Below are 18753 nucleotides of genomic sequence, written 5' to 3' on the forward strand. Positions count from 1 at the left end.
ATATGACAAGTTAAAATCCATTTAAGAGTCCACTTAAAATCAATCTAAATACAGATTTTTCTTAAACTGTTTCAACTTGTAATACAGGTAAGACCCCAGGCCAGCAGTCTCTAGATCAAACATGCCATTTAAGTGAAAAGACAGTTACCTTTTCTGTAACTGGTGTTCTTCGAGATGTGTTGCTCATGTCCATTCCACAGTAGGTGTGCGTGCTCGCCACGTGCACCAATGCCGCAAGTTTTTCCCCTAGCAGTACCTGTAGGGGAGCTCCCCTAGTGACCCCGGAGCTCTGAGACCCTCCTAGCAGACGTGATTGTCAGAAGAAAGGTGGGACCATGAGCATGTGGCAAGTGGCTCAAACAGAGGTCCTGTCAGCCTGGCCAGAACCAAGTTCAGGGCCCCTGTGGAACAGAGGGCCAAACATAAGGAAAGAGGCAATCCAAGCCCTTAAGGAATCGACCAGTCATGGTGTGAGAAAATACTGTGTGGCCTTGCACAGGCGGGTGAAAGGCCAATATGGCTCCCAGATGCACCTTGATGGACGAGTGCACTAGGCTTTGGGCTCAGAGATGAAGGAGGTAATCCAGTATTAACTGGAGTGGGGCAGCCCATTGAGAGAACCTTGACCATTTTGCCAGGTAAGCCTGATGCGTGGAGAGCCTCCTGCTTTCCAGTAGGACTCATTGTATGCCCTCCGAGCAGGTCCTTTCCTCTTGGTCTAACAAATGAACAGCCACACAGTGAGGTGGAGGGCTGCAAGGTGGGGTGGAGGAGGTGACCTTGGTCCTGAGAGAGAATGTCTGGGCAGCTTCGCAGCTGCCATGGGGGGGAAATGGACAGGGCTGTAAGAGTCCCGTTCCAATGTTGTCTGGGCCATGCCTGGGCAATCATGAGGACGTGAGCCTTGTCCGTCTTGATTTTTTCCAGGACCTTGCTGATCAACGGAATTGGGGAAAAGGCATATAGCAGCTAACCCAACCAGGACAGAAGGAAGGTGTTGGAAATTGCGCCCTTGCCCAGGCCCCTTCTATAGCAGAACCCGGGGCACCGGCAGTTCTGCCTGGCTGTGAAGAGGTCCACTTGGGGAGTGCTCCACGTTCGGAAGATCATGTGAGACACCTCCAGGTGGAGCGACCACTCGTGCTGGGAGGAGAAGTCCTGGCTCAGGCGATCCGCTCAAGAGTTCCGGATGCCCAGTAAGTGGTGGGCTTCCAAGCTGAGAATGTGGGCAATATTGTGGGCTTCCAAGTTGATATTGTGGGCAGAAATCCCACCGCCAGAGGGCTTCCTGGCAGAGGGCTGTGGAGCATGCCCTGTCTTGCCTATTCATGTAGAACATCAAGGCTGTGTTGTCTGTGAGAACTCTGACCACCCTTCCCGTAAGGCACAAATGGAAGGCCATGCAAGCCAGACGGACCACTTGGAGTTCTTTGACGTTTATGTGCAGGTCTAGTTCCTGTGTGGACCACTGGCCTTGGGTCTGGAGGTCTCCCAAATGGGCTCCCCACCCCAAGTCGACGCATCGGACACCAATTCGATGGTAGGGGAGCAGCTCCTGAATGGGACCCCTTGGAGCATGTTGTCCGGGGGGGTCCACCCAGAGGGGAGGCTAGTACGGACTCAGGCATGGTGAGGACTTTGTCCAACCTGTCTCTGGACTGGGAGAACATCGAGATCAGCCAGAGCTGAAGGGGCCGCATTCTGAGCCTGGCATGGCATACCACGTACGCGCATGCTGCCATGTGACCCAGGAGTTGGAGGAACGCCCTGACAGTTGTCACAGGGAACCTGGTGATCACCCTTATGAGATCCCTCAAGGTTTCGAACCTGTCCGGCGGGAGGGAAGCTCTGGCCGATGTCGCATCGAGAATTGCGCCAATGAACTCTATTTGTTGTACCAGTACCAACGTGGATTTGATGTTGTTTACCAGCAGCCCCAGCGTGGTACATTTGGACAGGAGGAGTGTTACGTGGTCCTGTACCTGAGACCTGGCTGGAGCTGCCTTCGACCAGCCAGTCGTCGAGGTAGGGGAAGATCTGGACCCCCAGACCAGGGTCACCTGTAGGCCACCACCACAGACATACACTTTGTGAAGACTCTGGGTGCCATCAAGAGGCCAAACGCGAGGATGATGAACTGGTAGTGTTCCTGTCCTACCCCGAAGTGGAGGAAACACCTCTGCCCCTCGAATATGTGAATGTGGAAGTACATGTCCTGGAGATCGAGGGCGGCATACCAGTCTCCAAGATCCAGGGAGGGAATAATGGAGGCCAGGGAGACCATGCAGAACTTGAGTTTTACCATGTACTGGTTTAGGCTTTGCAGGTCCAGGATGGGCCTGAGGCCCCCTTTGGCCTTCGGGATAAGGAAATAGTGGGAATAGTATCCTTTGTACCTGAACTCCGCAGGCACCACCTCCACCGCTCCCAGGTGCAGGAGCCACCTGACCTCTTCCTCGAGTAGGCTCTCATGAGAGGGGTCCCTGAAGAGGGATGGGGAGGGAGGGTTGATAGGTGGGGTAGAGAGAAATTGGAGGGTATAGCCCTGGGAGATGGTGTTGAGGACCCATCGGTCCGAGGTCAGTCATGACCACTCCGGGAGGAATGTTTAAGACGGTTGGAGAAGGGTAGGGTGTACAGATCCCTGGTGCAGACTGGTAAGTCGTCCCTGGGCGTCCCATCAAAATGAGTGCTTACCTGCCTGCTTGCCCTTAGAGGGGCCAGGCTGGGGGGCAGGCTGATACTGCCGTTGTGGACGCTTCTTATAGTTCCTGGATTTTTTGTAAGAAGGTTCGTATTGGGAGTGGGTGGCTTGGCTGGGGGCCTGTTGAGGCTTGAACTTGGTCCTGGCTGGGGCATAGAGGCCAAGAGTCTTTAAGGTTGTGCGAGAGTCATTGAGACCGTGTAATTTCACGTCTGTTTGCTCCACGAACAGGGTCTTGCCATCGAAGGGGAGGTCCTGCAGTGAGCTCTGTGCCTCGTTGGACAACCCAGACAAGAGGAGCCACGACACCTTCCGCATGAACACTGCAGAGGCCATGGTTCTTGTTGCCATGTCCGAGGCTGCCTGAAGGGCTGCTCTGGCAGCAGTGGTGCCCTCCTCCACCATGGCATTATACTCCTTCCTATCACATTCAGGGAGGGAGTCCGTAAACCTTGGCATTGAGACCTGAGTTTAAAATCATACCTGCCCAGCAGGGCTCGGTGGTTTGCCACCCTCAGCTGGAAGCTTGAAGAGGAATAAGGCTTTCTACCAAACAAGGCCAGCCTCGAGTCCTTATTCTTAGGGGTGGGAGTGGGCTGGCCTTGGAGCTCTTTATGGTTGACCGCCTCAACAACCAGGGAGTTGGGGGTGGGGTGAGTGTAGAGATATTTGTGCCCCTTAGTGGGCACAAAATACTTATGCTTTGCCCTTTTAGAGATGGGGGGGCAAGGAAGATGGGGTTTGCCACAGGGCAGTGGAGATTTTTGCCACCCCTTCATGGAGAGGGAGAGCCACCCTGCCTGGCGCTGTGGCTAACAGAACATCAAAGAGGGAGTCCGAAGGCTCCTCCACCTCTTCAGCCTATAGATTGAGGCTTGAGGCCACCCTCTTTAGGAGTTCCTGATGGGCTTTTGTGTCCTCCTGGGGAACAGGAGGAGGAGGTGCCGTGATGGCCTCATCTGGGGATGATGAGGATGGAGGCATGGTGCTTTGCATTCCCACCGGTGCCGCAGCCCCAGCGCTTGGTCCCCTTCTGACTGCGGGGCCAGGGAGGAGCGCTCCGCCTACCTGGGGGGTCTGGAGGAGGTGCCTGGGGGGTTGAGAGAGGGAGGCTGATGGTCTGTCTGAGGCCCTGCCTACTGAGCGAGCCACCTGCGGGGGCTGCGTCGGGGCCCATGGGGTCCACTGGTACCAAGGCACTGGCCAGGGAGCCTGGTGCCATTGCACTTTCTGCGGCACCATTGGGGCAGGCTGCCCTGCCAGACTCGTGTGGACCGCTGACTGCCACCTCCAAGGGGAGGCTGGGTTGGCATACGAACGACTACTATCCCGGGATAGGGACGAGTAGCGACGTTGTGAGAGGTGCTGGGCTCGAGACCGTGAGTCCGGTGTAGAGGAGTGGGAGTGCCATCTGTAATGGTTGCTCCGCGAATGGCTCCGTCGGGCGGATCTGTGGCATCCCATTGCTGGCGATCTATGCCTAGGGCTGCGGGAGTGATGCCGTGCTGGGGACCTTGACCGGGGCGAAGAGCGTGAGCGGCGTTGATGTCAGTACTGCGAGGGGCTATGGTGGCTTCTCGGAGTTAGCAACCTCCAGTGCTGTCGGACCCAGTTCTGGCGGGGCATGCTCTGACCTTGAGGCCTACACTCCCCAGATGTGGTGCGGTGCCTCGATTCCCTGTTGCTCAGCACTCAACGAGAAAATCGGGTGGGGGTTGACGGAGACTGGTGCGGGCTGCCAGCGGGTGGTCACTTGGCGAAGAGTGGCATCGGGAACCTTCCCGCGACCGGTACTGCCCGGGTGGTGGGCTTGCCTCTGGACTGGGGAACTGCTGGGGTTGGTGTAGCCGGTACCAGGAGAAACATTATATGTCTCGAGCCGTCTGCAGGGCCTCCGGCGTGGAGGGCACCCGTATGTGGCCACTGGTGTCTGGGAAGGTTGGCTCAGAGTGGGCTGGGCTACTCCGCTCTGCCTGAGTCGGAGGCCACGAGGCCGAGGGGGATCGAGAGCTGCCCAGCGCAGGTCTAATCTCACCCCCAACCTTGCCCCAGTGCCTTGACGGAGAAGATTGCTTCTTCATCTTCTTACAGTGTCCCGTGGAAGGGGAGCAGTGCTGGCAGGTGGAAGGCACCGCTGGGCTGCTGTGCATCAATGCTACAGTGCTCGGTGCCAACTCGGCGTTCCGGTGTCGGGGTGAGGGCTGACTCCATCGATATAGCTCGGAGCTGTATATCCTGCTCCTTCTTGGTCCGAGGCTTAAATGATCTGCAAATTTTGCAGCGGTCACTGATGTGGGTTTCCCCAAGACAGTGTAAGCAGCTAGTGTGCGGGTCACTTATGGGCATAGGCCGTTTACAAGTATCACATGACTTAAAGCCTGGGGCACGGGGCATGCCCCGACCTGGGTGCGGTTCTTTTACTTTACTATCTATAGTTGTTTTTTTTTTAAACTATAGGTACTAACTATCTACAAAACTAAATGACAGTCCAACCAGGGAAAGCTACAGAGCAGAGCTGGAGCACAGCAGTTCTGAAGCACCGTCACTGGTGGCAAGAAGGAACTGAGGGTGGGGGAAGTGCGCAGCGCCCCTTATACCACTCCATGGTGGCACTACTCCAGGGGTTACTAGGGATTTTCCCCTATGGGTACAGCTAGGGGAAAAGCTTCCGGCACCAGTGCACATGGTGGGCACGCACACCTATTGTGGAATGGACATGAGCAATCACTCGAAGAAGAACTTAAGTATTAATTGAACTTAGATCTACAGTGTGGAAATCTGCCTGTAACATCAATCTAGTTACACCTGTATAAATTTCCCTCTTTTAAACAAGCCATTAGAAATTAAATTATTATTGTGAAGTCATTTTAATGATCACTCAATAAGTATTTCTTTCGAGGGGTTTGTCTACAGTACAAAATTAGGTTGACTTAATTTAGGCCAATCTGCTACAGCCACAGCAGTAATTTAATTGACTGCTGGTGTCCACACTACCCTCCTTCTGCCAGTAGTGCATGTTCTCACCAGGAGAGTTTGCTGTGAACACCACTCAATTTCACAGCAGGAGCCCAGAAGCTGTGAAATTGATATTCTAGTCAATTTCACAGCTCCAGCTAGGAGCCCCATGCAGCTCTTAGCCAGAGGAAGCCCTGACACTGTCAAGAATGACAGTCAACAGCCAGTGTAAGTAAGGCAGTGTCTACACGGACACTGCATCACCCTAACTACACTGACATAAGCACTACACCTTTCTAATCAAAATCCACCATATACTCTGACAATACCAGGGAGTGAACCTCAGAAAAATATCCTAGCTCCAGAAGGCAGTGAATGGAGCAGAACTGAGTGAAACGGGGTAAGTTCTGCCTTGCAACTGCAATGGAGAAGGATTCTATGCAAAAAGGGATAGTCCAGAAAAAGGACACTATGAGGCATATATTTAGAGAAGTTCAGCTTCAGCTGTTAGACAACAAAAAGTTTTCAGTCACCTTTTCCTAAACAAACCTACTATTATACTGGGCCTTGATGTTTCCAGCCCATCTTCAGGAATCTTTCAAGTTATCCCTTTACACAGTTGCTGTTCAACATCTTTAATTTTCTGTTCCTATTCTGTAACAAAATTAACTTGTATTTTATTTTTTTAACGTTTGAATTGCAGCTGTAGTCTTTGCTTTTAAGGGGGTGCACAGAGGGATCTATGGAGACATTCTGAGCACCGAGCTGACAGTGGCAGGCACTCACACTTTCACACAGTAAGCAGCGAACACTACAAAATGAAGCTCCAAATAAACTGAAAATAGAGAACCAGGTCAACCATGGTGCAGACATCCTGCTTTTGGATCATGCAGCTTTGCCTCTCCTTCCCTAAAAACCTCTATTTTTAAGGTAAACTCTAACTCAAAAATCTTCATTCGGCATTAGAGTGTCCTAGCAGGAGAAAAATTATAAGGGAACGGTAATGTAGGAGGGGAAAAGGAGGATATTTCAAATGCTTTGTCATTCCTTTGGTGTGTTATGGATAATGAAGGTATTGTCTTGGTCGAAGGATTTTATAATCCTCCTCCCGAAACTGAACCATCTGGTTGTTACATTTTTATTTTCAACCTACAGGTAAATAGGATACATTTGAAGGCAAAAGACCGGAAGAGAGAGGAAAGAGTTACAAAGCAAGAATTGGAGTCAGCTGCTCTGTACTGATAACTAGCAGGACAGTAAACAGAGCAAAGTGTTAGCTGAGTCTTTTCAGATTAAAGCATTTATAATGCAATTTGTATTATAAGTGCTTTAATCTAAAAATTATACAATAATGTTTAAAATGCCCCTACCATCAACACATCAGATCATTGAGAAACAGTCAGCTTAATGTTATTGTGTCATAACTCAATCTGTGTGGCCTAGAGAAGAAACTATTAAAAGTGGAAAGCCTATATAATGGCCTGAAACACTACTACAGTGTTTCTCCACCAGGGGCATGCATACCCCTGGGGGGTACATAGAGGTCTTCCAGGGGGTACTCAACTCTTCTAGATCAGTTTCTCAACCTGGACAGGTTTAGGGGGTCGCAAGTGCAGGGCCAGCATTAGGCTCTGCAAAGTTAAGTTCCACACTTCAGTCCCAGGTGGCAGGGCTTGGGCTTCAGGCAAGGCTCACAAGTGAAACACAGGCTCAAGTATCACACTGAAATGTAAATACAATATTTATATGCCAATTGATTTATTTTATAATTATATGGTAAAAATGAGAGAGTAAGCAATTTTTCATTATTAGTGTGCTGTGACACTTCGCTATTTTTATGTCTGATTTTATAAGCAAGTCATTTTAAGTGAGGCGAAACTTGGGGTACGCAAAACAAAACAGACTCCTGAGAGGGATACAGCAGTCTGGAAAGGTTGAGAACCACTGCACGACAGGGTCCTGGGCCACTTCCTACAGAATGAGGTGGAGGTTTTCTTGGTAGAAGAGACGTTTTGTAGCGCCAATGTTTTGTACTGTAGAGAGCCAGGGCTGAGGCTCGCCTGCTGTCTCTGTGGGACTGGCTTGGTCACCGCTGAGGGGCTAGCCTCAGCGTTGCGTGCTGGGCCTTGTGGTCTCCGCAGGGGCGGTCAGGCCTTGGGGCCCTCTAAGGAAGGGGTGCCCAGTGGCTGGCCATCCATCCCCGCAGCACGCAATTGGCGTGGGTCTGCTGGGATCAGGGCTGCGTATCAGGCCGCGAGCCCTGGGGTTGTAACCACCTCCGTCCTGTCTGTGTGGGCAGCTGCAAGCGGGACTCGGGATCCAGGCTGGCTAACGAGCTCCATATGGCAGCGCGAGTCCCGGGGAGGCGGCAGGACTCACGCGGGGGAAGTGGGGAGAAAAGCGCTCGGGTTCCTGCCACTCTCCAAGGCAGAGGATCACCAAGCCCCGCCGCAGAAGGAATAAGACTCCACGTGGACCATAGAGAAAAGACCACCACGCTTCTTGCGCGCCGCCTCCCGGAAGCGGAAGTCGGACTATGAGCCCCGATTCGCTGCCGTGGCCCGACAGGCCCGCCCCGTTCGCTGCTCAGTCAGTCGAAGGGTACTTCCGGTTGGAGAGACAACATGCCTGTGAGTTGTTTTGTTTACAGCGTTGGGACCCTGAGTGAATCACCTTGGCAGCCCCCTGAAGGGTGGGGTGAGGGGCCTCAGATTGCGGCCAGGGGAATGTGCCCCCCTCCCACAGCCCTGTGTATGGGACCCAGCTCCAGGGGCCCGCAGTGTGGGCCGCTCACGGGCAACCCTCCCCTCGTGACCTGGATAGATGTGGGCGGGGGAGGATTATCCTGCCACTGCGCTGGGCGGGAGGGACACTGGGGAGGGGGCGCGGCCACGTGACACTAACGGGACGGAGTAACTGACACCCGTGGAATTTTGGAGGGAGGGGGGCGGCGACGTTAGCAGGGCGCCCGCGTGCTCACGGGAGGCTGAGGGCGCCTAGTGCCCTTCGCACGTGCCAGGACACCGCTTACAGGCTTCTCACGTTGGATTCTCAGAATAGAGCAGCCTTGCGCCAAAGGGGAGTGAGAGCGCCGCGGCCGTGGCTGCTCCGCTCTCCCGTCCTGCCCTGTATTGGGGTCTGTTAATCCAGGGGCCCTTCTGCGCTGTAGTGGGGCTGAGAGTGCTAGGAGCCCAGCTGTGGGACCTGGCCAAATCCCTTTTCCTGCCCTCTTCCTCTCCCTTTATCTTGAGTGTGGACTATCTCTGCCAGGAGGGAGTCGGGGAGGGGGTGTTACATGTCAGCCTGCTCTAGTGAAGACAACATTTGGTCATTCAAGTCAAGGACAGGAGGATTGAGCCCCCTCTAGACCACAGTGCCTCCCGTTTCACTTCTGCTGTGGTAACATGGAGGACACTTGTTTGCACTTTGGGAGGGTTGGGTTCTTAATTGGTTTAATCTGTTCTGAACCATCAGATTACCAGGTGGCAGCTGTGGGGCTGTCTTTTGAAAAGCAGTTCAAGGAACAATCAGTCACATGATACTGGGCTTGGCCTATTGGCTACACTCCAGCTACCTTTAGCTAGCTCAGTGGCCTAGGTTTTAGGAGTTTTCTTTAATCATCTGTTCCACTATGCAGGGTTTTAGCAGCTTTGTTTCTTCCAGGCATTCCTGTTTTGTTTGTGCAGAAATGCCTCTTCTAGAACCGACTTATCCTTTCCAGTGATGGCAGCCTGATGCCTTCACACTGATTTTTAGACACCAAGATAGATTGTAGAACCGGAAATTCCTTTCTGAAACAAACTATCCAGAAATCATTGCCAGTTTTGTTTATTCCACTGCTCACATCTGATTTTTTTAGTCAAGAGTGATGAATTCATTCATGTAGCTAGTTCAATGTTGTGAGACATTGCATTGGTAAGAATGATGTAATAGTGTGTGTCCTAGTATAGTGCATATTCTTTTACATTACAATAACCATCTCCAAAGGTAATGATGGTATTGCAGCTGCTTCTAACTTACAAATGCTTACATATGTTGTGGTTTAGTTTTAATGCACTGGAATTTGCGCATTAATATGCATATACTAACTAGGAACAAAACAGCAGCATAACATCAACAGGAAGTCTCCCATCCAACTGATGTAACTGGATTGAGCAGTATTTACCATCCAATACCATGACTTACCCTTTCTTTGCTATTAAATCTAGTTGGATAGAGACATAGCACATCCATCTCTAGAGGAGGAGAAGAGAAAGCACAAAAAGAAACGTCTGGTGCAGAGTCCAAATTCCTACTTTATGGATGTAAAGTGTCCAGGTAAATATTTAAGAGCTTTACCCTTTCATTATGCATAACAGTAATGAAACTTATATGCAGTGAAGACTGATAACAAAAGGTCAATGAAATGTCATTCCTAATTGTGATGTAAACCTGCTATAAAAGGGAATATGGGTGTACTTTCTGTGCTCCAATAAAGAGGGTTTGGGTTTTTTTTCAGAACTCTTCTGCTTGCTTCTTATATTAGAAATATCAGGAATTCACTTTGTTTTTGCCAGAGGACTGACTTGGGAGCTCTCTTAAGCTTCAGGCTCTTAGATTTTTCTTCCAAATGTATATTAAAAGTTTGAGTGAAATGGATGGGGTTTTGGCAACGAAAGGCTGTTGTTCAGGTGACTCAAAATAGGAGAAACTTGTAGCTGTACTTTTGTTAATCTTCTATTATTCCAAATGCACTGGTGGTACTAATAATGGGAGTATGAATGTAAGCTAGTTCTTGGCATTTTAATTAGTCATATCTAATTCTGCCCAGATGGAGTCATAATAGTGAGAGATTAACTAGATACTGTAGACAAGGCTTCGGAGGCTTGATTCAGTAAAACAGTTGTGTGTCATCCTAGAGTAACTTGTATTGTGGTAGGCAATGTCCAACTGCTAATATCAGGCATTTTTAAATTTCATTGTCTAGTATCTTGCAGTTGCCAACTTTTTGTTGGAGGAAGGTTGTAAACCAAATAGATGCAGACTTTGCTATGTCTCTTTAAACATTTAACCTGGGTCACTTTAATGAAGTATACCAATATTCCCTTTTAGGATGCTACAAGATCACCACAGTGTTCAGCCATGCTCAGACAGTGGTTCTGTGTGTTGGGTGCTCAACTGTGTTGTGCCAGCCTACTGGAGGAAAGGCCAGGCTTACAGAAGGTAAAGGAGTATGTTTAATAAGCCAGTTTTATTCCTTTTGAAGGCTGTGCATTAATGTACTTGCGAAGTGCTAAAGGTTTAATTTTCTCTGTGGCTTAAAAACCAGAGACTGAAAATGAACAATATTCATCAAATCCCTGAGAAGTGTTGATTTCTGGTAAATTGAGAGCTGGATTGCAACTGTATCTGCAGCTTGTCTTTTTTGTATTCTATAAAGGTGGTGTAACTAAACCAGTATTAATCAAATACCATATAAATTAAACACCCTGAATAGGCTTTAATGATTCCCTATACTCTTGAGTTGTAATTCCTTTCAGATTAACAGTAATGGAAAGCATATGGCCAAAGCTTATAGTATGGTTCATTTACTTCTGAACCTGAAGGTTGAGGTTTAAATCCCTGGGTTATGCTGGGGGGTACTGCTGTCAGATTAAAACAGTCTCTGCTTGCCCTCTCCCCCTAGTATCAGCAAGATTCCTTGGTTAATATTCCCTGTGATTAAAATTTGTTTTTATCAAACTATAGTTGAGTAAATAATGGCTGCTCTGTTTGCATAGATAACTGGGGTAGAACCAGTGTTTAACTTGTTACTATTTAAGTGTAGCAAAATGCGTAAGATATGAAAAGTGGTATAAAAAACACCCATGAGGTTATATTTAATCTCTTTCTGGGAAAAAAAGTATGCGTTTAAAGTTGATTTCTGGGCTGTACTTTTCAGTGGTAAAACAGGCCAACAACTGGATATACAGGCATTAAATAGTAGTACTGCATCTATGTACATTCACAGAAGAGTTTACAGGAGTGCAGGGTGCCTGGAATAAGGATGCTGGCTGACCAAGCTACAGAACATCCCACCCTTACCAGAGAAATCACTGCAATTTAGGGTATTTGCCATTGGAGGAGAGAGCAGGAGATCTGCTGTTAAAAAGATGCAAAGTTAAGTTTTCAATGGCATAGGCATAAAGCCCCTTTCACTGCACATAGAGATGTAAAAATGTAGCTATGTCATTATTATAATCAGATTAGGCCTGATCTGAAATGCTAATTTTTCATTTGAATGTCTTGTAGAGAAAAAGTAAATTAAAATTATTTATGTAAACTCAGCTACAGAAATGGCAAGGGCAATAGGATGGTCTCAGGGTTGTCTCCTATAACAACTTAAGGACTATCCCAGTTTGATATCCTTTTATGTGATTTGTTTACAGGTTGCTCGTTTAGAAGAAAGCAACATTGAATGCTCCCTTTGCCAACATGACTCATGTTATATGCTCCTGGAAGCCTTATCTGTTCAAAAATGTCAGTTAATCTAACAAGTTAATTGTTCTTCTTTGTAAGAAACACTAGTAGTTACCTGGTGTTTGTTCCCTGCTCCCCTCCCCAATAAAACGTCTTAATGTGCAGATTTTTCCTGGAAGTCTATGGGTAATTGAGCTCTATTTTTATAGCTTTTTATTACTGTATTTTGAATGGGTGATGCCATTCCACACAAGAATCGGAACTTAAGACTTGCTGCACACTGTTTTGTTAATTATAAACTGACTAATCACCACTGCTATATCAGCTATAGAAATGAAAGGCAAGTGCCTGTGCACTTACAAATGGAGATTGCTGTAGGCATACATTTCCTATATTTAAGCTTTTTTTTTTTTTAATGCCACTGTTGTGATACATGGGGTTAAAATTGCTCGATGGGTATATAAAGCAAACACTTTTCCATAGGAAAACTGGAAAGCATTCTCTATGCGTAGGGGATATGGTATATGAACAAATACCTATTAGAGAGCTGTGAATGGCATCCAGTCACAAGGAAATGAATAAAATTCAATTCAAAAAATTAGTTCCATTCTGTGACAGGGTTAATCTAGAAAATAAAGTATCTTGGTATAATGCTTAAGTCTAGTAAATTGCTCTTAAAGAGGTTTTATCCTGTTATAAGACCACGAACTAGCATTTTAAATTCTGAAAAGATATTATGCATAACAATTAACCAGTTCACCTGAGCAAGAAAAAAATTGGTTGGCTTTTGTTCTTAAAAGGACTGCTTCTCTTTCTAAATTGCCATGGAATACTAACAGAATTGACATTTCAGTTATTTCTTTACATGGTAAGCCATGTAAACAGTGCATTCTTAAATCTGTATCTTAAGAAGAATAATTTTATAGTAATGTCTTGACTTATATGTAAACAGAACTTTTTTCAAAATTGCATAAATTAAGTAAGTCTTCTTGTCATTTGACTGGCATTGGAAATTTTGTCTTTTCCAATTGAAACTATTCTTTTGTGGTAAGAGCATGATGTCAGCTTAAAATCAATAAAAAATAATGCTTGATACTGTATTTGCATCAGTTTGAGATGTTTTACTGCACTTCTTTGAAAGTGAGCATGAATTCTTAGTGTCCATCTCTTCGTTTTAAAAAAAATCCTTAGTATGTATGTACCTTTAAGAAAAACACAAAGTGGCTTGTGTCAATTGGTAGAATATGTAATAGTTATGTAGGGATCAACTGACTTTAAACCATATTGAGATTTCATGACAAACACAGGATAATTTAAGAGCAAAGTAACTCAAGTCAGATTTGATGTGTCAAATTGTCTTAGGTTGGCTAAACACTGCCCACAGACTGTTAGAATTGTCTTACTTGCCTCATTGGCATTTCTTTCTAGATATAAGCACAAGCTAAAACTAGTGTTTGATACCCCTTTCACACGTGAGATTTTAAGACAACACCGAATAATTAAGTACTGCCAAACCCGAGTAGCTGAATAATCCATCTTGTCATTCTGTCTAATCCTGGCTGTTGGCAGTAGTTTAAATGAGATGTAAACTCCCGTAATGCTTCCATATAGGGAAATTACATTGACCAGTGATTATGATTTACCTTCAAGAAGCAAGAAAGAATGCCTTTTAAAAAAAAAAAAAAGCAATCAAACACAATCACCTCCACAGTGAGATAAGTATCCGAAAGTATGTTCTTTTTGGATATAGAAAGTCTGCAATTGCTATGTGTACTCTGGTAAAATGTTCTCACTAGTAGCTTTGATTGCTAAAAATGTTTTCAAACTTATTTCTTGCCATGAATCTTGCTTTCATACCCATTTCAAATATCTACATTGGGGTGTTTCCTATCACTAGTGCTGTATGCTCTGTGGTAGTCTTAGCAATATGCTTGGGTATATATACACACACACACATTATATTAGATCTTTATCTGATTCAATGCAATGTTCAGTGAGTTTGTTTTTCCGAAACCCCCTCCCCACAACCAAAAAAAACCTTTACTTTTAAGCGCCATTAAACCAGGATCACTATTTCCAGAGTATTTATATGACAAAGAAAAAAATAAAGCAACGGCATGTTAGAGTAGAAGTTTTACCTTTTAGTGTTTCTGCATTTAATAGCTCATAGGCTATTGTCTGTTCATGAACCCTGCAGGAACTAAGCCATCCAGGGCAAACAACTCATGTTTTGTTTATGAAACAGTACAGATTTCTGCTACTGCACAACATTTATCAAGTCACTAGATACTCAAGATTATGAAAGAGCGTTCCAATTATAATGTTACAAGTTTACAACCTTTATCTCCATTGTTTTTATACTGGATATATTTTTCCATCAGTGTTAAGATTTAGGTTAAAAATTACGTGAACTGATTTTGACAATACAGAAATGTCAAAGTAGCTCCTGCCTACTTTAGAAGTAACCCAATCCTCAGCTTCCATGAGCATTTTTTCCTGACTTTTGGTAAATTAAAAATGTTTTAAAAACATTGAATAGACCTAATACTGATATAAAAATACAGTTTTGGTCAGTCAAAAAGCAAATTCACTTAGCACAAAACAAATAGTTTAATAAAATGAGTTTTTATTGTTTAAGGCATAAAATAACTAACTAATCATGAAAACACTAGACAAGCATTTACATTTGATTAGGAATCTGTGTAAAGTAAACCGCTGACAATTCTGCTAAATATCACAGATCATCTATAATAAAAATACATTTCTTGGTATGTCATATCTTAAACTATAACATAAGAGAAATATGAAAGCAGCACTGACATGACTTCTACTATATGGAGAAATACCAACTCTTTGTGAAATTGTTAAGAGTGGTAGCAGGGTTACGGACAGGCAAGCCAATATTCTCTCAGCTACTGCCTGTAGTATCCTGCCCCTTCAGGTAGAGAAACAGAATTGCTAAGCAGTGCTGTGGCACCTGCATCAGTGTTAAGAGATTCATTTTAAAGCAACTTTTGTGTTTAAGGTTTTGACTAAGGGTGGGGGCATGCTCCTGCAAAACCAGATCTAATCTGGAGAAAGACGTATTGCAACCTCATGAAGAAATACATCACCAGTGAAGTATGCAAGCACAGGGGCTATAAGAATGCTAGTCAAGCTCTGCAATATCAACAGCAGCAGTAGCATTGTGAGTAGCTAACTACATGTGTGGGGGAGTTCAGTGCATTTTTTTTTTGGTACACCAACCTGAAGCTCTGTGCACGATATACAGGAAGAAAAAAAAATTTACTTAAATTCCTTTAACTTATTAATATTAAAACAGTATTCTGGATTACAGGTACAGCTTTATCAAAATCCATTAAAATTAAGCAAAACATTTGCTAAAATAAATGAATTAAGACAATACTGTAAATGTTACAAAAATAACCCAAAACTTGAACTATGAATTAACGTATTTTCATTTTCCATTCTGTACACTTAAAATCCAAATTAATTGTTACATTGTAATCAGAAGTCATAAAATAAGAATACAGAAGATCTGCTACTATTATAGCAAGTCTTCATCATGATCATCTTCTGCAGATTGCTTTTGAGCCTGTGAACACTTGGCCATCTCTAAATGAATATTACATTAGAACAAAAGGAACATGGGTGATGCCTCAACTCCTGCATTACCTATACAGTCATGCATATTTAAATCATATGCATGTTGTGCCACCTTTCCATTTGCTCAAAGTTCAGTAAGTGTATATATTAAATGATAAAACTTTCACAGTTCTTGTAAAATTATTGATTTTTTTTTTTTTTTAATAGAGGGCACACAACAGCTTCATCACTGAACGAGGAAGACATGGTCACTCTAACAAAGCCAGTATCAAAAATTGTTTTGCTGGTGACAAGTTTAACCAAAAGATGCACATGAAAGGAACAAAGTTAATAGATTATTTAAGCAGTTCTTGCACTCCAAGAAACTCAATCTGAGCTAAATATGTTAAATTAGTAGGGGAAACCAAGAACTTGACACATCTGCAGTACAAAAAATTGGATTAAAAAATGATCATGTAAAAACAACAGAAAAAGGTGGTAAGGAGATACATAAAATATGTCCTTGTCTACAAGGTTTTATGGGAATTTTAGACAAGTTTTTGTTATGAAGTATAACCAAAATTATTTAAAATTAAGAAAAAAATAAAGTAGTAGGAAGCCTTTTGTAACCCTTTTAATTAAACAATAGAATAATCTGCCAAAAAAAACATAATTGCCCATACTGAAGATATTCAAGTCAAAACTAGCTTAAAGGGGACTCTGAAATAATGTAGATTATTTTTAAGTGAAGGATGACTAAATACTAAGCAGACATAATTTAGCTAATTTTCTTTAGTGTCCCTCTGGATAGAGAAAAAGAGAAGAGAACCTCCACAGCCATTACGGAGCACCCTTAGGTGCTGGATCCTTGATTCAATATTCCTTGTGCCTCTACAGCAAAGAGATGAGATTTCCTTTGGAAAGCTCTCAGCATCATTTCTTGCTCATCCGGAGGGGATTACTGTTGAGCAGAGTTGTCTGCACGGCTTCTGAATTGGGAAGTGAGAGATACTCTAGGTGTGATCTTGCTCCTCTTGAAGTCAATGGGAATTTTGATATTGAATTCAAGAGTAATCTCTCTTGATTTTGCTCATTATATAGAATATTTTAATTCTGATCCAACACAAGAGTAAAGGAATACCACTGGGCCAGAAGGCTGGCTTCACTCATTTGTTTTGTGCCCAGTTAAAATAGAAAAGCAGTCCTCTAAAAGATGAAAGACCAGCTTAACTCACCATGTTAAGTTTCATCCTTTTCTAATTTTGAACAGGAACTTGAGAGTTACAACTCTGCTAAAAACATGCTTCTGATGAAATCTAGTGTACAGTCATCCTCAGCCTGGGAGCAACTTCAGTTTAATTTCAGTGGGGTTTGTTTTTGGACAGAAGTACAAAACTTTGTATTCAATGTTTTTTAAAAAGCAAAATCTCTATTTTTAAAGTGACTGTTCAAAAATACTTGTGAACACAACTTTGGTCAGCATGAATTGAAAAATATAACATGGCAATAAAAGTCAGTCTTGCATTTTCTTATTATTTGATTCTATACAAGTTTCCCTTACTTTTACTACATTTAAGGAAACTATTTGCTAATACGAAAATGTCTAGAAGACAAGAGTAAACATCACCCTCTTTCTGGTAAAGGTGAACAATAATATGTATCGATCTTGACTGGTCAGTACCTTGGCTTGATAAGAAAAAAACATTGCTACAACATTGGTGATTTGCAAAATAACTGTTCTCTTGGAATGCCTTTTTCCATAAGTTAGCAACTATATAGCTACTTCCCTGAGCGAAGACTTCCAAATGCACAAAAATGTAGCACCACTAACAAAAGTTATATAGGGTAATTTCTTTACAACCTGATACATTCTCTCAGAAATGTGTATTCCTAGCAATCTTGGAGCTCAGATGTACCCTTTGTTTTTTGTTGTTGTTTTTTTAACTTTGTTCCTATTTCAATACAACAGTACAGTTATTCAGACCTACACTATATTTTAATCAAAGTATCATGCCAATTTGTCTTTATCAAATTCTTTTGCAATCTTTAAGGCAGTGCTGTTGAGGGAAACTGACTGCATATTACAAATAATGTTAACAACTACTCCTCTGGGAGGTGTCACTAACCCACTGTTTATAACCTCAGAGTCCAACTCTTCAGGAAGAATAAGCAGGACACTGCTTGCACCAACTGCTCCACCAGTATGGGAGATGTAGTGTCGCTGCTGTCTGCAAAAACCATATTCTTGCTGTTTCTCCACAACAACCCAACCCATTGCATATTTACCATCCTTATCCCATGATGCCTCAGTGTTTGGCACTGGGGTCCACATCATTGTAATAGTGTCTGGTTTGAGGTAGCCAGGAAGAAGTTTATTGGCACTGTTTTTAAACTGTCCAACTTGATAACTGTACAACAAGGCATTTCCAAATTTCAGGAGGTCACCTGCTGAAGAAAGAAAGCCGCCACCAGCCCACTTGTAGGAGTTGTCCACATAGGGTGCATTTACGAGCCGTCCTTTTTTGTTGCAAACATAACACCTAGAATTAAACAAGAAAGTTTTAACTGTCACCCATAAATAAAATGGAAATAATAATCTTTTAAATTTCTAGGTTATAATAAAGGCAAAACAGTGATGAGACAGCGCACTCTCCCTCCCCTCCCTTACTTTTCATTTTAAATTCTAGGGAGACCCACATACCTCCCTTGCTAGACTTCAGATAGAGAGGTACACCATCCATTCAGTCCACCCAATTCCTTCTTTGGGGGAGAGCCCAGGGCTGGGGCAGCAGGAGGTGCAGGTGGGGGAAGAGCCCAGGGCTGGAGCAGCAGGGGAGTGCAGGTGGGGGCCAGAGCTGGGGCAGCAGGGGGTGTGGGCGGGGGAGAGGCCAGGGCTCAGGCAATACACGGGGGCGGGGGGGAGCCGCAAAAAACCTAGAGCTGGCTCTGTTTCTACCATTCACAGCAAGCTGCAGATTAACGTTCCATACTCCTTCCTCCACCCTTTCCTGTTGCTAGTGGCCGAGGGAATGCTGGGAAATGTAGTTCTTTTCCTGCTCCAGGGCTGGCTC

General features: G+C 44.6%; 2 protein-coding genes across 3 annotated transcripts in view; one reads left to right on the top strand and one right to left on the bottom strand.

Moving 5' to 3' along the window:
* The first annotated feature begins 8138 nt into the window (after positions 1 to 8138).
* Positions 8139 to 13190, top strand: RPS27L (ribosomal protein S27 like). Its single transcript, XM_034784531.1, has 4 exons — positions 8139 to 8289; positions 9868 to 9976; positions 10751 to 10861; positions 12067 to 13190. Exons 1-4 carry the CDS (start codon positions 8284 to 8286, stop codon positions 12093 to 12095), a joined length of 255 nt encoding a protein of 84 aa, XP_034640422.1. The 5' UTR covers positions 8139 to 8283; the 3' UTR covers positions 12096 to 13190.
* A 2626-nt stretch (positions 13191 to 15816) lies between these two features.
* Positions 15817 to 18753, bottom strand: part of LACTB (lactamase beta) — a 36540-nt gene continuing 33603 nt past the window's right edge. For both annotated transcript variants that reach the window (XM_034783227.1, XM_034783230.1), the window contains exon 6: positions 15817 to 18222. In XM_034783227.1, coding sequence (XP_034639118.1) covers positions 17691 to 18222 — 532 coding nt within the window. In that variant the 3' untranslated portion in view covers positions 15817 to 17690. The remainder of the gene's footprint in view (positions 18223 to 18753) is intronic.

This window comes from Trachemys scripta, chromosome 10 (assembly GCF_013100865.1).
Source record: "Trachemys scripta elegans isolate TJP31775 chromosome 10, CAS_Tse_1.0, whole genome shotgun sequence".
Taxonomy (NCBI): Eukaryota; Metazoa; Chordata; order Testudines; family Emydidae; genus Trachemys; species Trachemys scripta.